Genomic DNA, 20871 nt, shown 5'->3' with positions numbered 1-20871 from the left:
GGACTTTGTCTCAGTTTAAGTGGTTTCTGCTACTATACAATTTATTTTTCATCCTCGTTTACCTACTTGGACATGGAATGTATTGGTGCTATTCATTTAGGAGTGTTTACTTTGACTGTTTAATAAAGTCAGAATACATTTTAAATGAAAATGTGTTTTTCTGAGCACCCCTGTAGCTCAACTGGTTGAACGGGTGACTGATAAACAGCCCTATCTGTGGTGACAACAGGTCAGGAGGCATCAGCAGATGAAGAAAAGACATTTTTTACATACATGTGTATACACACAAGCACACACAGACACACGAAAAACTAAATGAACCTGCCCCCATACAGGCCACTGAAGTGGCAACATGAGAAGTGTTAGTGGGTAACCAGTATCAAAGCGTACATGCGACTTTGTATGCACTTCAATGCACACGTGTGCACATGTGTGTGTCCCGTGACAAAGGTGTCCAGTCCCCATCTGTGTGTGGCTTCAGCCTATCAGGTGCTGTTCTGCTCTGCCATTTCCATCCAGTTTTAAATGCTATCAATGGATGGGGAATACAGTCAGAAGAAGAGGAAAAGAAGGAGAGGAAGAAAGGAGATGAATGTGGAGACGGGAAGAGAAGAAAGCAGGGAAAACAATGAACCATTAAAATGGTACAGAACGCAAAGAAAAGGAAAGAAAATTAAAGGGGAGAAGACGATGTGAGCAACCGTTGGTCGCTAGGCGCCTGTCGGTCACCATAGCAACATGTGGCGCCATACTGAGCTCCTGCTGACATCACACCTGTTGAAAGGAAACGTGTGTGTGTGTGTGTGTGTGTGTGTGTGTGTGTGTCCTGGAACCAATTAAATGACATAGCAGTGCAGGTGTACTGAAACAGAGCGAGAGATGGGGGGATGGAAGGAGGAGAAAAGAAAGAGACAGCTGTGTGGATTTCATCACCTTGTGGACACAGCTGCTTACTCTGTGTGTGTGTGTGTTTGTGTGTGTGTGTGTGTGTGTGTGTGTGTGTGTGTGTGTGTGTGTGTGTGTGTGTGTGTGTGTGTGTGTGTGTGTGTGTGTGTGTGTTGTCTGTGATGCTGTGAGCCTATGAGGGGGTCAGTGACATAAGCAGTGAGAGAGTAGGTGACAGCAGCGTGAAGACTGACTGTTCCTATAGACACACACACGCTTACAAAAGCTAGAAAGAAAAACACAAAGAAAGAAAAACAGAAGGAGATGAAGAGATAAAAACAGACATTTTATTACCTGAATGTTTTTTCTTATCTATGCTACAAGAAAAAAACATTTTTCTTTCAATGAATTAAAGCATAAATTATGCTACAGGCAGAGATAGAAAGAAAAAAGGACTGAGGGGGAAAAAGCCAATGAGGTTGAAGTAGATTTCTTTTGGCAAGTCCCATCAGATCACTAAGTCACATCTGTGGATAAATAAAGCTTGACTGGGATTTGAATTGGTGCATCACTGTGAGTTACCTTCTCCTGCTGCAGTGTGTGTGGGGCAGAGCAAGTTCCTCTTGTCAGCTGAATATTTTATGTTCGTTCTCATGGCTGAGCTCTTTTAACAGAATTCGTTACGCTGCGCACATGCACAGCGCGCGCACACACACACACACAAACACACAAGTGCAGTAATGTAATCCCACTGCTTGTGTAATCCTTACCTTTTAACCCTGCCTGGTGCTGGGATTTTATTCTGAATGGTCAGTTTAAAATTAGACGCAGCATCTTTAAGTGATCAATTTTAAGAGCTAAATAACACGCATGGGTAGTTCAATTGTCTCACCTGTGATTATCAAATGTAATGATTTATTTCATTGGACGCAAACAGGAATTATATTTGAATTCACCCCTCAACAATATTTTAAAGTCAATTATTGAAAAATAATTGCAATAATGGATAGGGGGGAAAAATCTACAATACATACTCTGTGTTTGTGTTTGACCAATTCCTGACAGAGGCTGAGAGGAGGCATGCAGAGATTACACACCTGAGCACAAACACAAAAAAAACACAACACAACCGCAGAGGAAGAAAGCACTGCCAGGATCACACTCCCACTCAGGGGTCCCCGTTTCATTTCTACCAACGCAGCTCTGCGTTCTGTCCAAACGCGTGGCTGTGAAGCTTACTGCTGCACCCTGCTGGTCAACAGATGCAGAAACAGGCTTTCCCCAAGGACTGCAATGGGTGGTTGAACAGCCAACCGTCAGTGAAAACACCGTATGTTCACTCTTGTGGCACTTATTTTCCACTTTATGGTCTCAAATGGAGGCATCGTGGGTATGACGACCCATTCAGCTCTGCTGCTCCCAGTTGTCAGTTTTTCTAATCAGGCCAGAATGTTTAACTCTCAGCGTTTATGAGCAGTCGTGTAAGTTGTTTAAAACCCTGATATACCGCACTGCTTCACTAAATAGTTCTTTCATAAAGTACAGTCAAAACTGATGCAATGATCCAACTGTGCTAGATAACGATGGAACAGCAAAAGGAGCTAAGTAAGACAGCACTGGTGAAAAGCAACTAGTTCAGTTTTACTCAGATATTATACTTAAGTATTGTACAATATCTGAATGTTTCCAACGTATGCTACTTTCTTCTGCTACTCCACTGCTTAACATTTATTTGGGGGCTGTCCAATTTTGCAATCCTGCTTTATATATTCCTAACAAAACATATGATAAGTCACCTATTTCAGATGTTATCAGCCCATTAAATCGCACATCATTCCCACATATTTGAGCCAGTAGAGGCCTCCTCCGCCTTCCAGTAGGCCCAGAAGGCACCTTATCAGCTCATTTAATGGAGTTCTGTTATCACCTTGTTTAATGACGATGAGACTGCTATTCTCCATTTGCAAAAGGAACAATAATTCACGGTTTTTAGTTTTATTTTGTGACTTTATTTTGTGGTGCTTGGGCGATTAGTCAAGTTTAGGCACCAAAATTACTTGGTCAGATTCAGGAAAGGATCTTTGTTTGGGTTAAAACACACCCAGTTGCTATTAGTCCACATATTACATAGCTCCATTTTGTTTGTTTCCAGGGTGAAGATTGTGAGAAATTGTATTTTCTCACACAACTACAAAAGCTTGCAGATGTTATTAGGGTTACTTTGTGTTTAGCTATGATCAGAATGGATGATAATGCACCTACTGAGCCTAGAAGGCAGAGAAGGTCCTGACTGGTCCGTATGTATGAGAATGATCAGCAATGACAATAGCAATTTCATGGACTGATGTTGCCGAATCGGGTACAAAATCTTCTTTACTTTAAGATTACACTTGTGTATTACCTGAGGGTCCTTGTCACAGTTTTCAAAGATGGTTTTATTTAAACTATACTTGGAGGTCCAAAGATGTCAAATTTTTCTTTTTAGTTTTTTAGTTCAACTTGGACCAGACATCACTATGGAAATGAATTGCACAACAAGCGACTTTTCTGAAGAACAAGTACTTAATTTTTGATACTTTCCATACATTTAGCGGCATTTTGCTTTGGTAAAACTTTAAACACAGGATGTTTACTTGCAGATAAGTATTTTACATTGTACTATTGGTGCTTCTTCACCCACTGCCCTATCCCAGCAGCTCTCAGTTGTACCTGACCTGTGTTATCCATCTAAGGGTTTTTGATCAGTGGCTTCTGAAGAGCAGACATATTTACCACTGAAAATAGCTGGCAGTATTTGTTGAAATTAGATTATTTTTAGCAGAAGCACAGAGCTTCAGAGAGTGAATGTCAATCGGTTACTCACTCTGTTGGCCTGTTCAAACTACTTTGTTATGGTTGGGTGAAAGAAGCAGCATTGTTGATGCCAACACAAATTAATTGTTCTTCAACATGGCGAATCACATTAGGGGGTCATCTATAAATACCAATGCACGTCATACAAGGTCAGTGTACATCAGCAACTATAGCTTTTTGTTCCCTGTGGTCATTTTCTTCTTGAAATTAGAGGTTATAAATAGCATCTAAAAACAATGTGACAGTGGAGTGCCAACTTAATCTTCGACAGTATTGGGAACTTGAAGATAGTGCACAAACTTCGATACTTTCTTTACATTTCTGATCACACCAGAAATGTAATTGTATTCTAATAGACAACTATCTGAATAATTCCAAATTACAACAGCAATGATAGTGCTGACAGAAAACCACTTAAAGTATTTAGTGAAGAAAGTGGTTGATGAGAGTACTAAACACCATGACTACTCACAAATAAAGAAAATAACTCGACTAACAATGCTGCAATTCATAGCAACAACACAAGCCAAGATCTGCGCTATATCAGTCACCAATTGGTAAAATAAGTAGATATAAAGAGATGAGCCACTTTGACAAGGGCCAAATTTTTAAGTCAAATGACCAGGACAGAAAATCTCCAAAATAGTCAGGTTTGTTTTATTCTCCCACTCAGAAGTGTTGTTGACCTACCAACAGTGGTCTGAGGGACAAATGAAGAACCAGTAAAAGGATGTTGGGGAACAAATCTGATCTGTGTTGACCCCACTTCACAGCTTACTTGTTCTGCTGCTCATATCAGAGAACTGTCAGAGGTCTTGTAAAGTCCATCATTGGTTGGCTGGACTTACTTTGGTGTCATATACAAACTATTTTCACTTTAACCAGATGAAAACAAAGCAACTCAAGAAAGTTCTTTTACAGCGTAACTCGTCGGTCGTCAAGGTCTGTTTTTATAACAATGATTCAGAACAACTTACTCTGTTGGTTTGATCTTGAGCAAATGTTCAGTTCCTAAAAAAAGATCCACTCAGCATTTCTACAGCCTTGGAAAGGGCAAGGGTGCTGTTGCTGATGATGCAGGACTGGGCTGTGCCTCATAGGGGGATGATAGATGTGGAGTATATAGCTGGTAGGGCAGAAGCAGTCAAGTCTTAAAAGTCACCAGTCACAAGCTTAAAATTAAATGAATAAATTCTAAAATTTACTGGTGTCACAGTGGGCCTATGAAGTTGCTCCAGGTCATGGTTCTGAGCTCTGCCGCAATACTTTGTAGGAAATGCATTAACTCATCTCCTTGTAAAACATTACTAAAGACATAGGCAGAATATTGCACAGGTTCGTTTAACTCTGGGGGGTAACTGTCACTCCTCTCATTGCTTTTCTTCTGATACCTTTACATCAAGTTATCCAGTCTTTTCTTTGGTCACTCTAAACCCAATTTCCTGAGGTAAATGAGCTCTTTAATGCACATTATTTTGTATTGGATATTAATTGTAAGGGATCATAGGTAATATTAAACATAAATGTTAGCATTTGATGCACTATTCCAGAGTTAGTCTAAGGCTAAGTTTCCTCTGCACTCCCCTGGCAAATGACATGTACAACTCCCCACAGAGTGACAATACAACACTAAGCTAACAAGACTAACAAGACAAACGCAAAATGTAAATTAGGGCTACATAATATATTGTTTCAGCACCAATACTGAAATGTGTGCTGTGAAATAAGGCACATTAACTGAAAGACATGTTATAACTTAGTTTGTTTTGGATTTTTTTGCGTGCTTGATACAAGGAGAAATCCTGGACAATTCTCCTGTTTAATGATTCATTTGCAAGAGAAGTCTGTCTGTTACAACATTAAAAGCACCTTTTTATGGGCTCTAAAACAGACAGAGTTTGGTGATGTGCAGGTTCCAAATGTTGAACGTGCAACTGCTCCAAATGTTCACAGCAAAATGAGAAGGAACAAGAGGAAACACCGAAAAGGAAAAGTTGGTTGGAAAAACAAAACGCAACATCAGTGGTACGAAAATATTTCAGTTAGAGAAAGAACAATGTTGATCAAAAGGTCCTGCAATTGTTGCCACTGTATAAGGAAACATGAATATTTAGTTTGACTACTTAAATCAGCAGCAAAGTTATGTACGATCAGGGCAAAGTCGGATCTGAACACGTCCCAAAGCAAAAAAACTATTTCAGATGATTTTGCCAGCATTACACCACATGCAAGAGGTTTCAAACAGCAGAGAGGAATCAGTGATGCAATAACTTTTTACTTCGCGAAAGACATGATACCAGTTAACACAGTTACCAATGAGAGTCTTAGAAACCTGATGCGGTCGCTTGACAAGTGGCATGTAATGTTTTAATGAAGTTGCCATTCCAGAGCTGTATGAAAAATGAAAGACAAGTTGAAACAGAGCTGTCATCAGTTGAATATTATGCAGCTACGAAAAAAGACTTGTGCTCCTGCCGGACAGCAGAGTCCTACATAAGTCTGACGTTCCACATTATTAATAAGGAGTTCCAACTGTGAAACATCACAACTGAGTTGAGAGAAGCGCTGGCTGCTTGGGGCCTCGACGAGAGTCGAAGTGAAGTCTGTACAGCAGCAGACAACGTGGTGAACATGATGGAGGCTGTCACCCAGCACTCGTGGACCAGGCTGCAGTGTTATAGCCACAAGCCTAACACAAACTACACACAGTAACACAACACACACTTTCGTACCTGTTATCTATGTTGTTAAAGCTGCTCCCAAGGTAACTGTCAATACAAAGCCAAGGGGGAAAAGTGGTAGTTTATTTGGGGCTGGTAAAATTTAGCTTTAGACTAGGCTTTACCTGAAAGTGTCTGTCTGGTTTTTCACTTCATTTTCACTTGTGGTTTGACTATATGCACATGTATACATACTGACAGTGTAAAACAATAAATCAAAGCAAATGTCAACAAATCAGATTAGATGGTTAACCAAGTTTAGCCCATAGGCAGACAGACTTAAACCTGCATTCTTTGCAATAGCCAGCAGGGGGCGACTCTTCTGGTTTCAAAAAGAAGTCTGATTGTACAGAATTCTATCAGAAAGAGACCCTACATCTCACTTGATCTCTTATCTCAGTTACTATTTTCTAATATGTCCATAGTCTTAATCGATAGTTTAAGTCTCTTTCAGTACAGTTTGATGTTCCTTTGGTAAATTATGATCCCAATCGTTTATTTTCAAGTTTCAAAAGGTCAAGATGGCGACAATAACATTCTAATCTTACAGCTTCCGAACGATATTCTACAAATCAATGGGTGACACCAAAGCCAAGACATCCAACTTTTATAGACAGTCTATGATTTCAGGATATAATTGTCGTTTTATCCATTTTTAATATACAGTCTATGGTTTTGCCTGAATCTGTATTAGGTAAAGTTTGGTTTAACTGGGCAGCGTCTTGATAAACTATTATTGTCCAGAAATGATGACAGAAATTAGACCATGCACCCCAACTACATTTTAATGTAACAATACAAAGTGGAACTCAGAGGAGAGTAGTTAGCAACTATTACGCAGATCATTAAGTATTTTGACAGTGGATTAATTGGCTTGAGTAAATTAAAAATGAATGAATAAATAAATAAAAGCCTACATTCTGATTCCAGCTTCTTATATGCGATTATCATCAGATTTTTCCTTCTCTAAAATAATTCATCTTTAAGTTGTAGACAGCTGACATCTGAGGACGTCATTTTGGGCTTTTGGACACACTTTGTCATTTTCTGGTATCGTATGGACCAAAACACAAAAAACTAATCGTAAAAATAATCAACAGATTAGCTGACAACTAAAATAATCACTAGCAGCAGTTCTAAGTGAGAGCCATTTGTTTAATCAACAATACTAGCACAAGTTCAAACATCTTGTGTGATATAACCATACACAAATTGATTCTCAGACAGACTAAAAACCCAGAGTATAAAAAAAGCCATCTTTCTCACACTGCTACCTATAAATTGACAAGCATTAGACCTGACATTGTATACATATTAACATGCTACAGTCCATTGAACTGCCAGCAGCATCTTGCAGCACGAGCGCGCTCTGTCTGCTACACCGCTGGCCACAATTACGGGGACGCTACCTGTTGTTCACGCTGCTCCGCTGTCACTACATTTCGCTGTGAGCAATGCCTGGAGCAGGTGGGACTGCCTGACTGTTGGGGGAGTCGTACCGGCATATCATAAACACACCCACTGTCAACCCACAGCTGAAATAATGACAGCTCCTGCGGGGCCACGCGATGCAGATGATGGGCTGGAGACGGTTCGGCTGAACCATTCAGCATCATTAAACAGCAGTAAATGAACAGGAAGGTGTGTGTTGGCTTCTCTGTGCTGGTGTGCATGTGCATAAAATATAAATAACAAAACAGTGTGGGTGAGCAAGAATAATAGTGTATGCATACCCTCCTGCCTCTAACAGCAGCTGCAGCCATAACCCCCAGCAATACAACCGAATGTGTGTGTGTTTTCTATTTACATATATTGTAAGCCAGTCGCCTCTTGTTTTATGCCTTTACTTCACTCGGGGTGTGTTTATATTTGCTTTATCCTCCTGCAGAGAGGAAGGTGTGTGTGTGTGTGGCTGCAGCGTATCCAGACCACATCTCTCATGCTTGAAGCTACCTGCTGGGGGACTAATCAATTCAATTGCTGGCATTTTGGTCGCCTGATCCATATAAAGGGGATGAGATGAGACGGATAGCTGACTCATCAGCTGCCAGCAAAACAACAGCAAAACTCATCACTGAGATGAATGCAGAGGAAACACACACACACACACACACATCTGCTCAGTTCAGGACAAAGAGTGTCTTTATGAGATTAGTGTCGGCTGCAGTGATCACTTGTCGGCAGCAGAGGGCACTCCATTTACACAGTACAGCAAGCAGCGCTAGAGGGAGAAAAGTCCTGCTCAACGGCACTTCAGCAGGAGCATGATTCAGTCAGCAGGATCTCTAATCATTTGGAAACTCAAGAAAAAACATGTTAATATAAGTCTGATGAAACCCGCTTCAAAGCTTCTGACAGTTTCAAGATGTTTCAGTCGACAAATTGGCATTCTAAATGCAAAAAACACAGCAACCAGTCAGACATCGCTGTCTTTCTATGACTGGTGGTCTGCTGAATGCTGATACTAGCCCATTAGCTGGAACACGGTGGAGCTACATCATTAAAGTGACATTTGTTAATCAAGTGTGTTAATTAGAGGATTAAAGAAGGAGAAGAACAAGGAGGAGCAACAGATGATGAAGAAGAAGATGAAGAAAAGGAATGAAGAGAAGGAGGAAAATAAGTAGTAGAACATAAACCAAGATGAGGAAAAGAGGAGGAGAAGAAGGAGGAGGAAGACTAGGAAGAATGAAATTGAAAAGGAGAAGGAGGAAAAGAAAAAGATGAAGTGTGGAAGAAGTAGCAAAAAAGGACAAGAAGAAGGAAGAGTAGGAAGACAAGAAGTAAAGAATGAGAAGAAAGAGTAGATGAAGAAAATACAAAAGAAGAAAGAAGATGGAGGAGGAGGAGAAGGAAGAAGAAGAGGACAAAATGATGATGGAGAAGAAGAAGAAAAGGACAAGCAGAGGGAAAAGAAGAGAAGAAGTGGTGAAGAAGGAAAAGATGGAGAATTGGGAGAAAAATAGGAATAAGAGGACAAGAAGAAAAGTGAATCAGAAGAAAGACATGAAGGAGAAGAAGCAGGAGGAGGAGAAGCAGGGGAGAAGGAGAAGAAGAAGTAAAGAAGAGGACAAAATGAAAATGGAGAAGAAGAAGAAAAGGACAAGCAGAGGAAAAAGAAAAGTGGTGAAGATGGAAAAGATGGAGAATTGGGAAGAAGATGAAGACGAAGAAGACGAAGTCCTGACAGGCACGGATCAGTTTGCAATGAGGTCACAAATCAGAGTAACAGGTTTTTCAGTAGAAGAGTGTTTGTTCCATATGTGTCCATGTGTCACTCAGGTTTTAAAAGAGCTTCTAACAAACAGATGGAGTTTATCACACTAAATAACCACATAATGACAATAACAAATACGTCTCAGCTGCACAAGATTTGATAGTTTTACATTCTTATTTCATCACTGCAGATCAGAAACAACACGAGGAGGCTTTGTGATGATGAAACAAAAACTAAAACCTGTAGTCTTATTAGAAGTATATTCCTTATGCTGTTTGAAAAATTGCCAGTGATTAAATGCAACATCTTGGCAGATAGAGCTCATCAGGTATTTCTCGCTTGTCTCTGCTTTGGCAGTGGAAACCATCACGCATTAGTTATACTTGGCGTAATATTCATCAGAAAAAATACATTTTCTTCTTCTGTTTTATTTATGTGATCATACTTTTGGCATTTGGGCTGGTAGACTATCACTGTTTGATGTTGTTATAACAGGTTTTATTATATTTCACTCACAGTTCAGACATTGTCACTTCAAATTAACAATTCGGCCTTCTATAGGAACACATTTGTAGCTGCAGGGTGTTCCAAGAGATAACTGAGCCAGCTAATAACCAGCTCTGTGATTCCAGCTTCAGACGGCAGCCAATGTTCAGCTCAGAGAAGCCACGTATTCCCAAGAGAGTGAGGCTAAGGTGAACTAGCTTTGTGATGAGCCCTTTAAGCCTTTCCCACACAGGACCTTTCCTCAGGGAACACGAACCATTTGAGGAGCTCCCCTACCTGGATTTCCCCTGGAGGAACAAGGCTCTAAAGATGCTCTAGAGAAACTGCTTAAAACAACAAAAGGGATGATCACTTCTGAGGACTCAACAACAGGAGGGTTTGCAGTGCTGCACCAAGTTGACTGATGAGTACACTTGCGTTTTTTGACAAATTTTTAAGAAACTCTTGTTTTGCTTGTAGTTTGTGGCCAACAAAAACCAGAATGGAGCTGTCCAAAAGATTCCAGTTGTCTATTTTTGTGAAGGATGACATTCAAAGTCAACTGAAGGCTGGTGTGATATAGCGCAAACTTTGGAATTGATACAAAAATCCAAAACACAATGCATCAAAGGAAATTTCTGGTCTTTAGTTAGTGCTAAAATAGAGAGAAAGAGAAAAGAGAGAGAGAAAGAAAGAGAGAAAGAGAGAGAAAGAAAGAGCGAGCGAAAGAGCGAAAGAAACAGGGAAAGAACGAAAGAAAGAGCAAGCGAAAGAAAGAGCGAAAGAGCGAGCGAAAGAATGAGCGAGCAAAAGAAAGAGAGAAAGAAAGAGCGAAAGACAGAAAGAGCAAAAGAAAGAAAGAGCGAAAGAAAGAAAGAGCAAAAGAAAGAGAGAAAGAGAGAAAGTCCCAACACTATACTTAAGCTGATCAGACAGTATGCTTAGATGTGTTAACTCACACTGCACTTTTTAATCAGTCTTTCTGCATCCTTTATGTGCTCACTGTACAGATCAATTCACAGGTTGTGATATGGCTGCTCACGCTGAACATGAGCACAGAAAAATTCCAATAAAGTTTCATTAAATAAGATGGCCAATGTTCTCAGAGAGAGAGAGAAAGAGAGACTTTAAATTCTACTATAAATGGAGGTAGTAATGATGATAGAGAAAAAGTCCTCTTAGTAGGAGTCCAGAAAAGCATTTGAGAGGCTAGGACTCTCTGCTCTGGTCAAGGTTAGATATTTTCTATTCTGATGTGACCAAGCAGACTAGTTGTCTCCATATTGGTCTGTAATCTAAATCTGACCTCCCAACTACAATATACACACGTGGACAAAATTGTTGGTACCCCTCAGTTAAAGAAGGAAAAACCCACAATTCTCACTGAAATCACTTGAAACTCACAAAAGTAACAATAAATAAAAATTTATTGAAAATTAAATAATCAAAATCAGCCATCACTTTTGAATTGTTGATTAACATAATTATTTTAAAAAACAAACTAATGAAATAGGGCTGGACAAAAATGATGGTACCCATAACTTAATATTTTGTTGCACAACCTTTTGAGGCAATCACTGCAATTAAACGATTTCTGTATTTGTCAATGAGCGTTCTGCAGCTGTCAACAGGTATTTTGGCCCACTCCTCATGAGCAAACAGCTCCAGTTGTCTCAGGTTTGATGGGTGTCTTCTCCAAATGGCATGTTTCAGCTCCTTCCACATATGTCCAATGGGATTCAGATCTGGGCTCATAGAAGGCCACTTTAGAATAGTCCAACGCTTTTCTCTCAGCCATTCTTGGGTGTTTTTGGCTGTGTGTTTTGGATCGTTGTCCTGTTGGAAGACCCATGACCTGCGACTGAGACCAAGCTTTCTGACACTAGGCAGCACATTTCTCTCCAGAATGCCTTGATAGTCTTCAGATTTCATCGTACCTTGCACACTTTCAAGACACCCTGTGCCAGATGCAGCAAAGCAGCCCCAAAACATTACTGAGCCTCCTCCATGTTTCACCGTAGGGACAGTGTTCTTTTCTTCGTATGCTTGGTTTTTGAGTCTATGAACATAGAGTTGATGTGCCTTACCAAAAAGCTCCAGTTTGGTCTCATCTGTCCAAAGGACATTCTCCCAGAAGCTTTGTGGCTTGTCAACATGCATTTTTGCAAATTCCAGTCTGGCTTTTTTATGAGTTTTTTTCAGCAGTGGTGTCCTCCTTGGTCGTCTCCCATGAAGTCCACTTTGGCTCAAACAACGACGAATGGTGCGATCTGACACTGATGTACCTTGGCCTTGGAGTTCACCTTTAATTTCTTTGGAGGTTGCTCTGGGCTCTTTGGATACAATTCCAACGATCCGTCTCTTCAATTTGTCATCAATTTTCCTCTTGCGGCCACGTCCAGGGAGGTTGGCTACTGTCCCGTGGGTCTTGAACTTCTGAATAATATGAGCCACTGTTGTCACAGGAACTTCAAGCTGTTTAGAGATGGTCTTATAGCCTTTACCTTTAAGATGTTTGTCTATCATTTTTTTTCGGATGTCCTGGGACAATTCTCTCCTTCGCTTTCTGTTGTCCATGTTCAGTGTGGTACACACCTTTTCACCAAACAGCAGGGTGACTACTTGTCTCCCTTTAAATAGGCAGACTGACTGATTATGAGTTTGGAAACACCTGTGATGTCAATTAAATGACACACCTGAGTTAATCATGTCACTCTGGTCAAATAGTTTTCAATCTTTTATAGAGGTACCATCATTTTGTCCAGGCCTGTTTCATTAGTTTGTTTTTTTAAATAATTATGTTAATCAACAATTCAAAAGTGATGGCTGTTTTTGATTATTTAATTTTCAATAAATTTTTATTTATTGTTACTTTTGTGAGTTTCAAGTGATTTCAGTGAGAATTGTGGGTTTTTCCTTCTTTAACTGAGGGGTACCAACAATTTTGTCCACGTGTGTAAACCCAAAGATCAGAGAGAATCTTCAGAAGTGATGCTGCCATTGCTTGCATGAACTGCTGCTCTGTCGGTGTCACTTTTCCTGATATCAGTAAACCTTACTCACAACCTCTCTGTCTCTGTGTCTGCCTCCTCATCCTCTCTTGACCTCGCTGAACTTCCACAACATCATACATTGGTTGCATCTTAATTGCTCATTCAGGTGGCCCACAACTTTCCACCATTAATGAACATTTTTGTCTGACCTTTTATTGAATTGTTCCACACACATTGCTAATTTCTTAAAACATTGGGTAAATGATCTGGGACTTCGTGCCAAAGATGTTTGCTTTTTTTGGCTATATAACAAGCAGGGTTTAATATTATTTTCTTGTGTCTTTTCTGACTCTACAGTGCTTCACTGGTGCTGGGGCGCTGATGAGAGGGGCGCTGCTCTGATTGGCCTCATATGTCACAGCACATTGTGCTTTTACAACAATTTCATTCAGAAGGTCAGTGTTCTAAAGACAAACACACTGCTCTCAGTCATGCTTTGGCAGCCGTCTCTGTAATAAATGTGGAATGCTGTCTGTTTTACCATATCTCAGTGTTTCTCGAAGGTTAAACATTTACTTGTGGTCGTGGACGGCGTGCTGTGACCAGAGTGCACATAGAGGTTTAAGTTTAGAGGAGGACAATATGACCCAGGGTGTTTTCTGAAGCTACAATTCATTGTGGACTCACGTAGTCGACATGTGAAGCCCTAAATACCTATGACTGTCTATTAGGTGCTCTAATTTACCCATGTTTCTGAACCACTCACATGCATCAGCAGACACCATGAGGCAGCTGTGCACAGAGAACCCTCTGGTCTCCATTCAATTACTACAGAGCAGCAAGTCAGACAGCTGGGTAACTGAAGATTGTTTTGAAAGCATGCTTATAATGCTAATTAAAGTTGAGCAGTTTTAGTGAGACACACTGACAAACCTGCTAAATTTCAGGTGCAGAAGTGCAACTAATGGAAGTGATTAGTCGCACCTGACAGACTTTCGGTGGCACTCTGGAGCCCTGCTTAGTCACGAGGGAAATTCAGCAGTGAAAAATCTTTGACCCGCAGTAAATCCAATCAATCATTCAGAACGTTTACCTGCCGTAGCTTTGAAGCAATTCAGAAATTCCTCCTGAGTCAAGCGTCAACCGATTTAGTGCTTAAATTGGATTTAGTGCTTAAATTGGACTCAATCAGTACGGTGTCAGTCTGGCTTCAGCCAAATATTGAGAGTAACAAAGTTTATTCAGTGCTGAGTCAGTCTATCAGGTAGAACTGATGATTTGTGCATGCTTGTGTCTCACAACTAGGAATAGAAAGGTCAAAAGTTTGTGTGCGATGTAAAATCAGATGCTTTCTCTCATCTTCCACAAGGATCTCACAGACATTCCCTACCTGTGTTTACAGTCTGTTTTATCCTGTTATGGGTCCTACACACAACCTTATCGGAGCTCATTATCTTTCTATCACCACCAACACGACACAGAGAAAGGCAGGAGAACATTCAAAGAAATCCATCCAGGCACTGAGGCGCTGCATGCATTCACATGCCGTCCTTTGTTTCACAGTAAAGGAGTGCTGTGATGACTGTCTGGTGCTGCAGCTTCCTTCTGTTCCATCCTTCTGTCCAGCATGATCAATGCTCCCCAGCCCAGAAGCAGCACGTCTATTTTAGACCGATCAAAGTGCCTTTAGTATTACATTTCCAACACTAAGGTCATGTTCAAATGCTGTTCCCCCTGCAGGCAGCGATGCTGACGATGGCTCAGGCTGCTTTATGGAGCATATCCTGTCAGCTATGTCTTCTAATGGGCCTCACACACTGGAGCTCAGATAGAAAATTGCAGTTCTTTTATAGAACCGTTCTGAACTGTGTTATCACCAAAAACTGTTAATAAGATGATTCTTTGTCTTTCCATTGTCTTTTCTTTCTAAAACTGGTTTAGAAAACAACTTATTTCATATTTCATCCAAGTCCTAGACATGTCCAGACTTCCAACAATTTAATAAAGACACTAATCAGCCCCTAAAAGCCCCTGAGACCAAAGCAAACTCAATTACCTGTATAACTACTGTCTGCAGCTTTCAAGGGGTTTTCAGTCCATTACACACACTTTTTCAGATAATATCTTCTATCATCTACCCAGTCAAAGGACTGATGGTCAGACTACAGTAAAACATGATGTTTCACGACCTTTTCAGACTCAAGGTAGGCCTCATTACTGGCCACTCGGAAATGTCCCAGACAAGTTCACTGTGTCACACATAAAGAGTAGTGGAAAAATGTAATAAAACACTAAAACCTGACGAGTACACATAAACTACAGCCTGATCTGAAGGTAATAAACATATAAAGATAGGAGGATAACATTTTTATGAATTACAGTTGAGTTTCAGCTGTTCCACATTCATTACTATCATGTACAGTATCGTTCAAGAGTTTGGGCCACTTAGTAATGCCTTTATTTTTAAAGAAAAGCAGCTTTTTTCAATGAAGAAAACATGAAATGAATCAGAAATACAGTCTCGACATAGTTAATGTGGTAACTGACTATTCCAGCTGGAAACTGCTGATTTTTAATGGAATATCTCCATAGAGGTACAGAGGAACATTTCCAGCAACCATCACTCCTGTGTTCTAATGCTACATTGTGTTAGCTAATGGTGTTGAAAGGCTCTCTGATGATTAGAAAACTCATGTCCAATTATGCGTCTGGGTGACCTCAAACTTTTGAACGGTGGTGTATGAAGCGTTATGGTGAGCAATAAGCTACTGTTCAGTGGCCTCTACTGCTAAGTCACTGATTTCAGATAGTGTGGCAGCGCTTATTATGCAGCATGGTATTTTCTGATTATGACACATAAAAAGAGAGTTTTGTGAATCGCAGGGGTTTTTTTTTCCTTAAAAACGCACACACACAAAAATGCCAGAAAAGTTAGTCACAAAATGTAAAAACAGAAACAATCATTGGATTTTCAAAGCAAATCTAAGCTTAAAATTGTGATACTTCATCAAAATCAGTTTATACTACATGTCTCGTTCTCAAATTTAACAGAAATAATTGACTCGGCTGCGACTAACTGTCACATGACAACAATTTGGGATTTTTAGGTGGACTGCAGGCTGTGTTTAGAGCAGAGAGGAAACAACAAAAGAGACTGAGGGAAATAAAACGTACTCAAAGGTATACACATTAGTTGTCAGTAAGTTGTTGAAAAATACATTCAGCATGGCGAAATATATTTAAAAAATTAATATGCAGAGTAGTGTGAAAAGTTCAGAGTTTACAGAGGATGTAAACAGGCCTAGTCAAACAGTCAGAGATGAAGCTTTCCCAGTGCTGGTAACATCTGTGGACACTTAGAAAAATATTGTACAGATTAATTAGGTGGTTTTTTTTGTAATTGTTGTAAAATATCAAAGGAAAAACAATCCAATGTCATTTTTCTCTTATGACTTGTAGCATTATGATAGTTCCACTGCATAGAAGACATTCTAAAATTCTCTCTACTTCTGCTCATAGTTGTGCTGTTTCTATAAAGATGCAGGACTTTACATGAAAATTGAAGTGAAAATTGAGCCACAGTGAAGAAAAATGTGACAGGAGTAAAAAAAAAAAACACCCCGAAAAAGTACAGAGCCGTGATGGTTAGAATTACACAGAAGGGAGTTCATACCTGTTTTACAGTCAAATTACTTTCAGTGTACTTGGGAATGATTAACTCACATGGAGTTAATGATATTAATATCACTTTTTTTTGTCAACACACAGCTGTAACAATAACTACAAAAAAATGACTAAATGATCATTAAACAGGACCTGGATAAGCAGCAGGAGATGCATGTTTAAGTGGATGGATGAATGGATGGATAAATCCATTAGAAAGACGTCCAATATAAATTCAATTAAAAACTACATAAGCCAGTTTTTCCTAAAACCAAATAAAAACATCTTAGAAGTACTCCTAATGCCAGTGGCAGGCCACAACAAATATGTATGATCCTAATGAGCAGATACATTTTTGTCAATTTAACTCTTTTTTTATATAAAACAAATACCTCCTATTTTAAAAGGTCAGTTTATCAGACAGGATTTTGTAGGTAATGAGGAACATTTATCTGGTTCTCAGACTTTTGTTTTTAAATTAAGTGGGGAAAATGGACTTAGGCCTCCTGCTTATTCATATTTCTACAGAGTTGCTTTGAAGTTCGGTTTGTCATTACAACAAAATAGTTTGATTTGCTGCAGGACAATACCACTATTTATGAAATCTCAAAACAGGTTTTGTTCCGCGTTTACCCTCATCGGTTGCAGTCTGTGAAGTTCTGAAACTGGCACTAAATTGCGGAAAGTTGGAACAGTAGTGGTTTAGGACTTACTGCGACACTTGGCACAGCGTCCCTTGTCGTACTCCAGCAGGTCCAGGGTCCGGCTTCGGTCGCTGACCGATCGCCTCTGCCCGCTCTCCCTCAGCCGAGCGGCCTCCTCTTTGGCGTACACCCCGAGCTCCTGGGTGTAGCGCCCATACATCTGGAAACAGACACACACACATTTAGTTTTCATATACAGTACTGTAAATCAGACCTAACAATAAAAAGATGTTAAACACCTAAGCAAAGAGAAACCAAAAGCAACGTCATCCTAGGGCAGTTCATTTTCTACATCAGTCTAATTGGACTGAACCTGCTTCGTTGTTTCAGCAATTTTGGGCCTTTTCCCTGTTGGGAAATTTCAGGGACAGCATATTCTGTGACTCCATGAGCAGCAGGTTTAGCAGAGCATCAGCAGCAGTGAGTGCTCCATCTGTGTGTCTACAAAGGAGGGTTCAGGTACAGTGGTAAGTGCAGGTCAGGCACTTTATGGAAGTACTTACAGCACAATACACAACGATGGGACTGCATGTACGGTGGAGAAAACAGACCTGAAGTCTAAAAATATGTGAGCTGCTACACTGCAGACAGCTGTCCTGATTAACGAAAGCCTTCTGTTCAACCAGAGGCGTGTAAGATAGACTATAAAACGCAGCTGAAAAGTTTCTGTTGTTTCACACCATGTTAGATAAACTACATAAAAACTCTAATATCTCCTTGTATGGTCTTATTTTGAGTTTTGACAGTGAACTCTTCACTCTCTGGATCTCAGAGATGGGCAAGTACAAATTAATGCTGTCCTACTTGTGTGACAGTCAAGCTTTTGATGGTTATGTGGTAATGATCCATCACATGTTCTACATCTGTTGCACAATGAATGGTGAACTGAAGCCTGACTCGAAGAAATTATATAGCAAATCTAATCGCAATATCCGTCACAAATCGTAACTGGATACCACGCTTCTTTCAAAGAGAAGGGCTCTTCTGTTTAACTGGAAATCATTTACCACTAAACCAATTAGACACTGGGTTAGAGGGCTGGTGATGTGTTTAGGTGTCTGGCACATCTGATATTACCATTTCTTTGAAGGCCTGGGATCCTTAGGAAACTTTTCTCTATGCATGTTTAAAGAAATGTCTACATCTGCCCTGCCTTGCTGTTTGATTTCCGTATATATTTATTCAAAATGCATGTGTATTGGGGGCTGAACAATATGCAATGAAACAACATATTGCAGGTATTTTGACAGATAATGCGAAAGAAGTCACAAATTTACTTGAAATGGTCGTTTTTGTGATATTTCTGTACCACACAAGCATGTTCCCTATTGTCTGGAGGGTATGGTTTGCATCCTGGGGCTTCTTACAATAGTATTTTGTGGCAAATTACAGTTCCTATAATTTTGATAATGCACTTGAGATGTTCTGCAGTTCCAATAATATTTTGATGACTTGTTCCGCCCTCATGTGGACGTGTGCTCTCCCGTATCTCTGTTAGACGCTTCCCTTCCTCACAGGTTTATGTATTTGTACAACTGTCTGACTCACAGTCTCGGCAATAAACTCGATAACTCCTCACTGGCTCCAAACTGGCCAAGCTTCAACCTGAACCGTGACCCCGGCATAACAGCTCCCACACACAAACACAACTCACTCTGAGAACTACATAACACGCACAACTCCACACACACAAAAGACGTCAAGTCAGCAGTACAAGAGACAGGAAGTTTTGTGCACCACCCAGACACCAGCTCCCCCTCCCATAATGCTCGTGTGGTGAACAGGAACAGAGGCACTAATGATTTCCTCTTGGCCACCCATCACAACACAGGGAGGTTTTTAAACAGGTCAATCAAGGCTGACATGGTGGATTTCAGCAGAGCGAGGGTTTTTGATGTTCAGCTGGATATTAGTAACAGAAGTTCTGAATCTGAACGTGTACACATCCTTTCCTGGGTTCACATGAACATGAATAATATTCAGAATTTGATTTGTGCCAAAACATTAAATCAGTCGTGCAAACCTGATCCAATTGTGAGAAGATTTTGCACACAGCATGCTCAAGCTTCCGACCTTACAGCTATTACTCTTCAAAGTCCAAACCCTGTGGAGCACAGCCGAGGTCCACGGTGATGGGCAAAAAGAAAGTGGAGTACACTGTAGCGCTATTCCTAAATCTAACTGCTGGAATATCCAAACTTCACAAGAGCCCATCTGCTTGTGAGAGGGCCTGAGGAGTGTGTAAAATTATATCTGGTCATGTTGAACAGAACCAACAATAGAACTACTTTGCAGTTTTTCAAATGGAGACTTTTCAGCTTCATCTGAAGGGCGCCACTGCTGTTTGTTCTCATATTTAAATTATTTAACATGCAAATTTTAAATTCTACTCTGCTTCGTTCTTGGTGTTCCTGCTGATGGTGGTGGTAGTAGTGGTGGTGTTGTTGGTTATACCGGCGTCCGTAGTTGCATTATTACTGTTCTCATTGGTGGTGATGGTGCCAGAAGTGTTACTTGTGTGATCCTTGTGACTGGTTTCAGTATTGGAAAGTAATATAAGAAAATTAGAGTTTTCAGCGCTGGTGACTTTAATTTGGGGCTGGCTAAAACCTCTTTAGGGGAAGCCTAAATGTTTCTAGAAAGGAAAATCCAGTAAGCAATGCTAACCATGTAGATAATTTTGTTAAATAAACTGGTTAACAATCTTTGTCTAGGGAAAATGAATCATTTATGGGACTAGAGCAGCAAACTGTATGCAACAAAAACTGTTTAAATCTTTGTGTAATGCTGTTGATGAAAATGAAATTTTATTTCAAAAAAAAAAAAGAACAAATGTACATTTATAGTGAATAAAAAAGGGGGTGCAAAATTACAGCAGTACAGCAAAATACAGGAAGTTGTCTTTCTGCATGCCTGGATCATCCTCTGAACACCTGCAGTGCAGCAGCAGGAGCAGCAAAGCCTGGAGCTAACCACACACCTTATAGCTGAGGCCAAGTGAGACGATGATAGAAAAATAAATAAGGATGAGAGGCGCTTTGCAGAAAATAAGTCTTGGAATTCTGAAAATGAGGATATAAGTCTCACAAACCCTCTTGATCCACGGAATATATACCCCGATCAGGCAAAACATCAGACAACACCTGTGCCAAATACTGTGTCGGTCCCCCTTTTGCTTCCAAAACAGCCCAGATCCAATGAGACATGGACTTCACTAGACCTCTGAAGGTTTGCTGTGGTATCTGGAACCAAGACGTTACCATCACATCCTGTAAGTTGCAAGGTGGGACCTTCATATATTGGACTTGTTTGTCCAGCACATTCCACAGATGTTCAATTGGATTGAGATC

At 40.2% G+C, this 20871-nt stretch overlaps 1 protein-coding gene across 12 annotated transcripts in view; it reads right to left on the bottom strand.

Moving 5' to 3' along the window:
* The window catches only part of clcn2c (chloride channel 2c), a 271943-nt gene that overhangs the window by 130334 nt on the left and 120738 nt on the right, over nt 1–20871 (bottom strand). For all 12 annotated transcript variants that reach the window (XM_051957587.1, XM_022222236.2, XM_022222197.2 and 9 more), the window contains exon 2: nt 17531–17681. In XM_051957587.1, coding sequence (XP_051813547.1) covers nt 17531–17681 — 151 coding nt within the window. The remainder of the gene's footprint in view (nt 1–17530; nt 17682–20871) is intronic.

The sequence above is a fragment of the Acanthochromis polyacanthus genome, chromosome 13, assembly GCF_021347895.1.
Source record: "Acanthochromis polyacanthus isolate Apoly-LR-REF ecotype Palm Island chromosome 13, KAUST_Apoly_ChrSc, whole genome shotgun sequence".
Classification (NCBI taxonomy): domain Eukaryota; kingdom Metazoa; phylum Chordata; class Actinopteri; family Pomacentridae; genus Acanthochromis; species Acanthochromis polyacanthus.
The sequence above is the reverse complement of the archived record's forward strand: the minus strand, read 5'-3'. Positions and strand labels throughout refer to the sequence as shown.